Source organism: Zingiber officinale, chromosome 5A (assembly GCF_018446385.1).
Source record: "Zingiber officinale cultivar Zhangliang chromosome 5A, Zo_v1.1, whole genome shotgun sequence".
Classification (NCBI taxonomy): domain Eukaryota; kingdom Viridiplantae; phylum Streptophyta; class Magnoliopsida; order Zingiberales; family Zingiberaceae; genus Zingiber; species Zingiber officinale.
The window spans coordinates 102935843-102946779 of record NC_055994.1 but is presented as its reverse complement, the minus strand read 5'-3'; the positions used below and the strand labels follow the sequence as shown (position 1 = coordinate 102946779).

Here is a 10937-nt window from a genome sequence, read left to right as displayed (position 1 = left end):
ACTTGTTACTCGTTCTAGACTGCTCAGATGGGGGGTCACCTCTTCTGATCTTTGCATATTGTGTGGTATTCATAGGGAGACTATTTCTCATCTTTTTTTTTCGATTGCCCACTTTCAACTATGGTTTGGACTAAGATACTACATTCTTGTTCTATCCAAAGAGCCCCTTTACGCTGGAGTAGAGAAGTCAGTTGATTTTCCTGGCATGCTTCTTCTAAGTCTAGATGCTCTCAAATTCGTCGAGCTGCTTTCTGCTCTACTGTATATTGGATTTGGAGAGAGCGCAATGATGTCCCCAGGGCGTAGCACAGATGGGGAGTGCATGGTTCTGTGGCTGAAAGGTCCAGGGGTCGATCCCCGGGGTGTCACTGCCTGGGGTTAACGTCTCCGCTATGCACTTTCTACCTGTGTACCTGCATTTACCTCCCTCCATATCCGTGGGACCGGCTCTAGGGGGGCCGCTGATGTGGCGGTTCCACATTTTTTTGGAGAGAGCGCAATGATGTTATTTTTAAGGGACAAACTCCTAACTCTGAGCACATTTTCCTTCATGTGCAAAATTTGATTCGTTTTAGATTTTTTTGATTTGTTATATCCATGGGTTGAACATTCTCCTTGGGTTTTATAATTTCTGTGAATTTAAAGGATTATTTCTATATGTTTTATTGTATTTCTATATGAATGACAGTTAATAAAACGAACTTCATCAAAAAAAAAAAAAAAAAAAAAAAAAAAAAAAAACTACTTAAAGTAAATCAGATTTCACCGTTCCTTTGATTTTTAAACAATTGTATCGGTCGAAGTTCGAATGAAAAAAGAAAAGGAAATTTTTTTATTTTTTTTAAATGTTAAAGACCTTAACAAAAAGAAAAAGGAAAATTTTGCCTAGAGTACTGTATGAAACATGTCAGATTAGAAGCAGAGCTTATAGAGCTCTTAGAATTCTTATAAGAGACTTTAATCCAACATTTCCAACTTCATAGGAGATTAACACATTCAGATTCTGACTGACAGTTGGGGCACTGTTATTCACTAGTAGTAGGTCTACAAAGTTAACCTAAAAATTATATGCCGAGGAATGGGTGATCATAGTTGGTGCGAGTGGAGACATCTGCATCTGATTTATCAACATCTTCAAAGCTGTCCCTCCTGAGCCAGTAAGTCCTTGGGAACGACGACGCTCCTTCTGGGACGTCTTCCATCACCCAATCATGGCCTTTAGGGTAATATATCCCTGTCCTCGGGTGAGGAACCCAGCAACCTTCTTCATCAGCCGCCGCTGCACGTTGCTGTTTCTTGACTCGACCCATGCTGCCATGTGCAGGAGCTGCATGCTTGTTTCTCACCCCCCTGTCAACACTGCAATTCCTTCAGTTCTTAGCTTTTTCTTGTTAAAATGCATTGAAACTGGACAGAAGATGTACCTCAGCAATCTTACTGATCTTGCAAGTAGTGGACGTCCCATATGCTTGCAGGGCCAAAACAGCTCCTAGAGAAATAAAAGTTTGAACAGGGTTTATATAGAACAAGAATCGAATTCCTACGGCTCAAAGCTAAAGGTGGGTTTCAGATAACGTGATGGTGAGAATAATGTATGGGAAGGCATCGCCTTTATTTGCTTTCGAGGTATGGACCTGATCATCGTGGTTAGGCGGGTCTTGTAGGAGAGGAAGATGACTGTGGCTTTATTCGCATTGGCCGTTGGGTTGTTTAACCCTGGGTCATTTCGTAGAATATTGAGGCAATCTTACTGATGTGCAGTTCACATTGTTCTTGGTCGGCCATGCACAGCAAAAACTTAACAGAAACAGTATAGTTATTCCTTTGCATTACAACTAACAAGCAGCGACCAAGGATCATTGGACATATTAATATTTTAGCTTCCTTTATAGTTTCGTCATACCTTTGAAGGGGGGTCAAAGCTAGCTTGTAGCTGCTTTTGGTGCTCCAAGAACGGTGAATGTTAGCAGTGATAAACAGAAGCAGACACACGCCATGGTGCCTGCGCTCTGCTTCTGTTGTTGCTTCTGTCCTTCATTCCACAGCCAGAAATCGGCAGCCTGAGCGTAGCTTCAGCAAAGGCCTTCCTTCAATCCAATGTGTAATTAAGCAAGTGTAGCAAAAGATATCAGTTTAGATTTTAGCTTGTGAAGAAAAAAAATCCTATTTATCTGACAAAAATGAAGGGAGGTATGTGCAGAGTCAGTGGCTAGTTGAGGAATAAGAGATGCGGCATTAGTTTTGATGTAGTTTTAATCACTTGGAGAGCAATTTTAGCTGTGTTGTTTAGCTTTTTTTATAGGCAGCCTTCTTCGTTGCATTCCAATTCATCCAAAATAATATTAGATTGGTACTCTAGTATAGTAATAGAACGTATCCTACATAGGCAGAGGAATGGTTGCAGGGGCGCAACTAGAAAAAAAAAAAGATTGGGGGGTTTGGGGGGGCAGGGCTGAATTGCATAGAGATTTTTTTTTATGACTAAATAAAAATATTTAATACATAAAAGTTTTACATCAACAACATCTTTTGTTTTGAGTGGTAGGTTGTACTACATAGATTAAAAAATATTAGCTCATAAAAAATAACTAATAAAGTATCATAACTTATAGAAGATACATATACTTGAAATCAAAATATTAACATTAGTATAAAATTTATTAAAAAATTTATGTAGATTAATCACTACCAAGGTAATAGTTCTAATAGATAATACAGGATGTTAATCATCATTCCTAATAGCAAAAAAAAAAAAATACAAAATGTAATCATCATGCATCACATGTTTGAATTACTGTCAAGTTTCTCCCCATTAAACTTTTAGGCCTTGATATCTCAAGGGTTATAGAAATCTACCTTTCTTCCATAAGCGAGCTTCATTTCGGGATTGACATAGAAGTCTGCAACAACAGACTAGTCGGTACAAGAGAAAACAATTGGATTCTATAAGACTGCATTTGTTGAAAATATTATAATATTTGCTCATTTTCAATTGTAGACAAAATATCCTTCTCAATATATACAATTAAACTGTTATTCATCCATTGATCTCCCATTCTATTATGTATATCAGTCTGCATAGTTTTCATTGCCGAAAAAAAAATCGTTTAACGGAAGCAGTTGCAACTTGTAAAACTAATGTCAATTCTATCATACGATAAACCAATGAAAAAAACCAAATGTTTTTCAGTTTCAACCAATTTCTGAGTAAGAATTCTCAAGTCATGAATTGAAGAAAATTAAGGATCATCCTGCAGATTATAAAAGTAACCCATAAGTTGTTATTCCAAAAATAAATAATCAATACCAAAGAAGTCTTCGGGAAAAAAATCAACAAGATGGATGAGTTTACGAACATCAAATTGAGAGAGAATTTCTTGGATGAAGACATGATATGCAGCTGAGCAATTCCGTACTAATTTCTAAAAATTATTCATCTCTTGTATAATTAAATCAACAACCTAGCATTCAAATTTGCAACCATGATAACATTAATAATCAATGAAATCTCTTTAACAAAAAAAAATTAGAAATAATACCTAACAAAAAAATCTCCACACGATAATGATGAAAATTAGTGATGAGTTGCCCTCTACGCCTACCATGACCACGATTTAGAATATTGTCCTCCATATCAAGTATTAGAATCATATTCAATTTACAAAATGTGTTAACTTGTTCCAAAATTATCTAGCATCCTCCTTTCCTGAAATCTTGTAGTCAACATTTCACACTTCTAATTAAGGACATGACTTGAAAAATATTTTGATCCCCTTGTTGTAGGAAAAGTGATAACTCATTTGTAATTCCCAATATATACTTCATCAAATGTAACACAAAAAAAAATTGATAACTCTCCATCTTCTCAATTAAACCTACGGTGACACCTTTATTCGTAGAATAAGAGGTGGCATCAAGTACATTTCCTAACACTTCTATCACTAAAGACTACATAGAGCATAGATGAAGTAATGTTAAGTAGTGTGATCCCCAACGAGTATCTCCAGGTCTTGCTAAACTAGTTTCTTGATTTTTTTTTTCCTTTTCTACTAGTGATTTCTCCACTTTCCAATTCAGTAATTATCTTATCATGTTGAATCTTTCTAAGTTGATCTCTCCTCTTACAAGATGCTCAAGATATATTCACAATCATGGTGATATACCCAAAAAATTCACTCACAGTAAAATTGTCATAGGCAACAGCAACAGGAACTAATTGGAGTTGGTGAGAGAAACAATGCAAATACATTGCAAATGAATTTTCTTGTAGCATTAGAGATTTCAACCCATTAAACTCACCATGCATATTTGAAGTCCATCATATCCTTGGCCTCTCAATCTAGATAATAATAAATCATATTGCATAAATAACGCATTAATAGCTGTTTTCAAATAATGAGAAATAGTGTCAGACACATACACAACTGCAAGAAATCATTCAATCACACATCCTTCTGTATTCACATATTTCAAAACAACTCTCATATGCTCTTTCACTGAACTGTCCCAAGTCTCATCAACCATCAAAGAAAAGAATTTATCTTCAATATCATTGATTATAGCAAGTGTGATTTCTGAGGTATAAGCACGTGTTAAATCCTTTTGAATTTTTGGGAAAGTCAATTGATTGTTTGCAGGAGCATTTTGTTTTATAACTTTGGAAACCTCTTCATTTCATTGACTATACCATTTAAGCAACTCAAGAAAATTACCTCCATTTGAAGAACTAGTTCCCTTGCTTTAATAAAAAGCGTGTCATATCCAACATTATTGTTAAACGGGTACGATAAACAATTTCTATATCACAACTATGTACTCGTAAAATATTTCCCACACTATACCTTTGATCTTGAAAAAAACTCAAATTGTATCCGTGGAGCCAACACTAGAGGGCTGCTAAGATAGTGGATCTACCTTTTTATGAAAAGACTCAAATTGTATTCTAGCTTCACTTTATTGTGACAACTATCACACTCCCCATATGACGATTGAATTTTACTAATGCTCTTTTCCAATTATTGTATCCATCTTTTATAAAGGCATTATCTACATTTTCTTTATTTAATGGTTTGAAAAGATAACACTAAAAACAAAATACAACATCTTTTGATATGCTATACTTTAGCCATGTATATCTTTTATATCAAGTTTCTTGAAAACTCCTTTCTTGATTACCAAAAGTTATTTTCAGATACATATAACCATTTGGTTGACAAGGCCCTCGGAGCACATACTCTCTTTGAGCTTGATCTCGAATAGCAATATAAAATTCTTCAATTGGTTTTCGTAATTCTGAATCACTAACAATATCATCCAAATTTAATTCTACATGGGATTGATTTCCCACTTGTTCAATAACATACGGCTCATTAGAGGAGCTGGAGCCAAAACTACGAGTTCATTTAAAAAATCTCTCCATATCCTACACAAATAAATAACTAAAAAAAAATTATCTAATGGAAAACTACAAATGGAATGGAAAAATATATGTTGAACTAAAATTTTAATAAACTACCACTACCAATCTAATGAAAAACTAATGGAAAACTAAACTATAAATGTAATTCGGTATATTTTACAAAAAAAAAATCAAATAATAATGGAAAACTACCGAGCTAATGGAAAACTAAACTACAAATGTATTATGTACATTTCCAAAAACAAGCCAACAATAAAAAACATTTAAAACACAACAAATCTAAGTTCTAACCTCATGGAGTTATGGTGACCTTATCCAAATGGTGTTGGAGCTTGGAGCCTTGGAGACTCGGTTGGAGAATGGAGACTACTAGACTAGACTCTAGAGTGCTACCATGCCGCCATCTAACGCCTGGCTATCCACAAGCGAGACTGCGACTCCATTGACCACCGCACTTGGAGACTTGGTTGGAGGCTTGGTGGTTGAACTCTAGACTCTGTCACTCTAGATCCTTGGAGAGTTGAAGTTGGAGAGATTAGGGTTTCCGTCGTTCTATTTCTACGAAGCAGCGAAGGCCAAGGAAAACAAAGAGGCGTTATATCTGTATCCGTCAGTCCTTCTGTCCATGTTTAATGTTTTAGTTTAGTTTTTGTTTTATTATTTGTTTTGTTTGACTTGGGAAGTTAAGCCCCCACTTGCCACGGTGTTTAATTAAAATGCTAAAGAAATGAAAAAAATAATGAAAACGAGTCCTTCTCTCCTTTTTCTCAGGAACACCCGCACCCGCACAACACAGGCGCACTGCACATAGCGGCACTAGCAACAATGTACTGCCAGTGCGCCGCACTACTGCACCAGCACTAGCAACAAGCGGCAAGCGTCATGGGTGGTGTCCAGGTGGTGGAAGCTGAAGCCTCCTCATCATCCTGTGTCGACTAGGAAAATTTCCTACAGTCCGGCGATGTCCAGTGGATGGCAGCCAGGCTAGGGAGCTAAAGCCTCTCTCAACCTCCCCAGTTGGTCCACCACTAAATGGTTGATCTTTGTGCATGTTCCTATTTTTGGAATGTATATTAAAAGCCTAGCTTTTTATATAAACATTTATTTAGAAATAAGAATCACATTGGTCAAATGTCTGTGTTTATATAATAAATATAGTTGCCCATTTAATTTATATTGTAGATAACATGATGTGTGGTGTCACGCAGAAGATCATGTTATTAGTTCCTTATAAATCATAAATAGTAGCTCACAACCAAGATGGAATGGTTGTAGTGTAATTTGGTATTAGTTTATCTTGACTATAAAATTACACTAGAACACTCTAAGTGTATTGAGCAGGACCATTTGAGGTTGTTCTTTTTATACTGACTGTAAAAAAGAACAAGACCTCTATTATTATAGAAGTGCGTACTCTTAATCATGATATAATAACAAGCACATATACTTAATATTTATTTCTTTAATTTATCAAAGGGTGAGATTTAGTTCGTTAAATCAATAGGCCCGATAAGTTGAGAAATGATATTATTTATCTGGTGTGTTGTTGATTATAGAATGAAACTATGTCCTAGTGATTTAGGTTGGTGATGTCCCCTTGAAGAGCTCATAAGGATTGTCATGTAAACCCTATAGGTGGACTTAGTCCGACATAATAATAAAGTTGAGTGGTACTACTCTTGGAGCTATATATTAATTAAGTGAGTTGTCAGTAACTCATTTAATTAATGGACATTCAATATCTTAAACACAGGGAATTTAACACACTCATGATAAGAATGAGCCCATAATATAATATGGGATTGGTGCGGTAGTTCAATAATAATTCTTTAGTGGTATGAGTTATTATTGATGAACTTGAGTTGGGTGTTCAGGGTGAACACGGGAAGCTCAAGCTCATCGGGAGACCAAAACAAATTCCTCCTTTTGGTCCCTATTGTAGCCTCTTATATGAAGCCTTATATCCACCTTAAGCCCACTTCTTACCCAAGTAATGGGTCGGCCAAGCCTTGCTTGGAGCAAGGGGGCCCGACCAAGCATTAATTTGGAGCCAAGAGGTGGTCGGCCAAAGCTTGGTGCCTAAGCTAAGGGTCGGCCACATGAAGAATAACAGGAATTTTAATTTTTGTTAAAATCTTTCCTTAAGTAGTCATTCATGAAGGGATTTAAAAGAGAAATTTTAATTTCCTTTTATAGACATCCTCATGATTTTTAAAGAGAGTTTTAAAATTTTAAAATCTTTCCTTTTATAAAAAATTAAAGAGAGATTTTAATTTTATTAAAATCTTTCCTTATTTGTAGTTATCTATAATGTTTAAAAGAGATATTTTAATTTTTGATAAAACTTTCCTTTTTTAACCATGATTTAAAAGAGAAGTTTTAATTAATCTTTCCTTTTTGTAGTTGTCTACATGTTTTAAAAGAGAGAAATTAATTTTAAAACTTTCTAAAATCCTTAGTGCTAACCACACGAACAGAAGGAACCTATACTGGGTTCCAAAATCCTTTTTAGATTAATTCTTTTTAAAAAATTATCGTTTTCAGCGAAAAAAATTAAACAGCTAATTTCTTTTGAGACTTTGTCTAAGGAAGTGGTTGTTGCTCCAATAACCAAGAAGGCCTAGTATCTCGCCACGACCTAGAAGCCAAAATATTGAAATAAAATGTTTAACTAACTCTTTGGTAAAAGTATTAAAATAAAATAATGCTTTAAAACACTTTTTAAAAAAAGAGAAAAAAAACTCTAAAACATTTTTTAGAATTTTTTTCATAAAATATTTTCATTTATAAAAAAAACTCTCAAAACTATTTTTGCCAAAGGTAAAAATTTTCTCTGAAATTAGAATTTTTTTTTTTACTCAGAAAAATCTTAAAGATTATTTTTTTGTTTGACTTAGAAATTCTCAAAAATAATTTTTGCAAAATTCTCTAAACAAAGAAATTTTTTAAAATTATTTTGAAAAATTTTTACTTAATAATTACCCCATTTTTTTATGTGATCAAAGGGGGGAAAGAGGACAATTTTAGGGGGAGTTTTAGGTTTTAAAGGAATTAATATTTTTTTAATTTTATTATTGTTGCAAATTCTTTTATTGTAACCTTTTTTTGCTTAAAATGTTAGTTTAGTAATTTCTTTAAATTATTTGTCTGTTTTTTCCCTAACTTGAACTTGGGTTGATGCATATCAAAAAGGGAGAGATTGTTAGACCCCGTGGTTGTTTTGATGTGATCAACCAAGTTAGATTAGGTCCTGCTTGTTATTTGATCCCTGTGCCTAAGTGTGCAGGAGCTTAGGAGCGCAGGAAGTCAAGCGGAAGATGCAGCTAGCGAGAAGGACGGCATGGGAAGGGAGCCGACGGGCTCGGTGTGTCCGAAGGACGAGAGAGCTTCGGAAGAGTACACCGGTGGACGAGAAGAACGTGTGCGGCGTTCAAGAACGAGAAGCCGGGTTGGAAGCCTGCTCGAGGAGAAGGCCGAAAATTGGGTTCGGGTGAGCCTTATTTCAGTTGGCTGCAATCACCCATGCATTCGGAGCCTCGGAAGAAGAGAACAAGTCAAAAGGAGCTGAAAACCTAGTAGGAGGCACCTTCAACGAATTGCTGAAGGCGCCTGCGCTGACTGCAGGCTTGGAGGCACCTTCATTGCCTTGAAGGCGCCCTCAACCTTGTCCAGGGCGCCTTCAAGGCCATTGGAGGTGCCTTCGACCTGGCTAAAGTAGTCGTTTGTAATCGGATAGAGTTGTATCTGGTCAAACCCCTTGGAGGCACCCTCAACCCCTTTGGAGGGGCCCTCAAGACTCAAGATAGAGTTTCCAGGAGCTATATAAAAGCCCCTGGAGCTAGAAAATTATTCATTCAACTAAGTATTCAATTCCTAGCAACTTGTAAGAGCTTTTAATGTATAAAAGGCTTCTCCACCTTCAGAGAATGAGACTTTTCTAGTGCGCTCTTTTCAACCACCTTGGATTAACAACCTTATTAATTGTAACCAAGTCAAAACGCTGAGTCTACTTTTCTTTTCAATTATTTCGTTGTAATTTTTATTGTTGCTATTATCTTTAAGTTGAAAGTTTGAGGAGGGTATTTTTTACAGGCAATTCACCCCTCCCCTCTTGCCGGCCCCGCTGCACCAACAGTAACAGTGTTTATCGAACATAGAATGGTTTTGTGGTGTTGATTTCGATAAGGGCAATCGACTAGTACTTCTAGCAGTTGACTGATACCATCTTGAAACTATTTTTCAGTGTTGGATTTGGCCAGGTCAGCTTGTATATGTATATGAGATCCATGGGGAATGAATACATGAGTTTAGGGTCAATTTGGATGACTAGTGATCCAGTCCAAGAGTGAGTCGACGGGCGTTGGGAAGGTGGCGCTCACGTTGACCGGATGTCGACTGAAGATGACGTGGATCTCCGATAAGCTGAGCCTGCAACCACAAGTCATTAGTGCCGAGCCAGGGAGGGGTTCCCCGGCGATGGCCCTCCGACGCTCAAGTCAGTCACCGACGGCAAGCAAATAAAGAATGAAGTGGAGAAGAAAGGTGGTGCTCACGTTGACACCTGGGAAGTGCCCTTGCTTCCTCCCAGACACGGGAAGGTGGTGCTCATGTTGACCGAATGTCGACTGAAGATGACATGGATCTCTGACAAGTTGAGCCTGCACCCACAAGTCATTAGTGTCGAGCCAGGGAGGGGTTCCCTAACGATGACCCTCCGACGCTCAAGTCAGTCACAGGCGGCAAGCGAATGAAGAATGAAGTAGAGAAGAAAGGTGGCACTCACGTGTACACCTGGGAAGTGCCCTTGCTTCCTCCCAGACACGGGAAGGTGGCGCTCACGTTGACCGGATGTCGACTGAAGATGACGTGGATCTCCGACAAGCTGAGCCTGCAACCACAAGTTGTTAGTGCCGAGCCAGGGAGGGGTTCCCGGCGATGGCCCTCCGACGCTCAAGACAGTCACCGGCGGCAAGCGAATGAAAAATGAAGTAGAGAAGAAAGGAGTAGCATAACTGTAGCTACAGTAGTGAACCTACCTCCGTCGAAACTTGGGGGTCCTTATATAGGGCTCCCGGGAGGCGCGTGCACGCTTCCTGAAGCATTCCTGGAAAGGACGTATCAGAAAAGTGTGTCTGACGTCATACTTTAATAGCCCGAGCATATCCCTGACGTGATAGTGGAAGCTTCCATCGTACGATTCTCTGTCTAACCATGCCGCCGATCATACTGCATGTCGATGACACTGGTCCCTAGGGAGATATCGCCAACTACTCCTTCTGTCTTTTATTGGCCCGAGCAGGAGAGCCGCTCGGCCGGTCTACCATCTAGGTGATGCAATGGTCAGGCCGAGTGTCCGCTCGGCCAATACTCTACTGTCCGGCTCCCCCCATTGTGCGAGGGAGCCCTCTCTGCCGGGTCGAGGCTGTATCCACTGTTTAGCTGAGCGGGACGGTCGCTCGGCCTTCGTGCCTCCCTGCTTGAGCTTTATAAGCGTCGGGAGCTCAATATCTGACCGAGC

The 10937-nt window shown here is 38.1% G+C and overlaps 1 protein-coding gene across 2 annotated transcripts; it reads right to left on the bottom strand.

Annotated features, from left to right (window-relative positions):
- Positions 1–910: 910 nt before the first annotated feature.
- On the bottom strand, positions 911–1529 carry LOC121983085. 2 transcript variants are annotated; one of them, XM_042536063.1, is made up of 2 exons: positions 1425–1529; positions 911–1359 (listed from the first exon to the last, which is right to left on the bottom strand). In XM_042536063.1, exons 1-2 carry the CDS (start codon positions 1463–1465, stop codon positions 1065–1067), a joined length of 336 nt encoding a protein of 111 aa, XP_042391997.1. In that variant the 5' UTR covers positions 1466–1529; the 3' UTR covers positions 911–1064. The 2 variants fall into 2 exon arrangements, with proteins under 2 accessions (XP_042391997.1, XP_042391999.1); XM_042536065.1 differs by having other exon boundaries at positions 911–1350; positions 1425–1508.
- Between the last annotated feature and the right edge of the window lie 9408 nt (positions 1530–10937).

Bases quoted from the DNA above. Each gene is read 5' to 3' on its own strand.
- LOC121983085 (XM_042536063.1), bottom strand. From the start codon at position 1,465: ATGGGACGTCCACTACTTGCAAGATCAGTAAGATTGCTGAG. The intron at 1,360-1,424 runs GTACATCTTCTG...AAGGAATTGCAG, and splicing joins AGATCAGTAAGATTGCTGAG to TGTTGACAGGGGGGTGAGAA.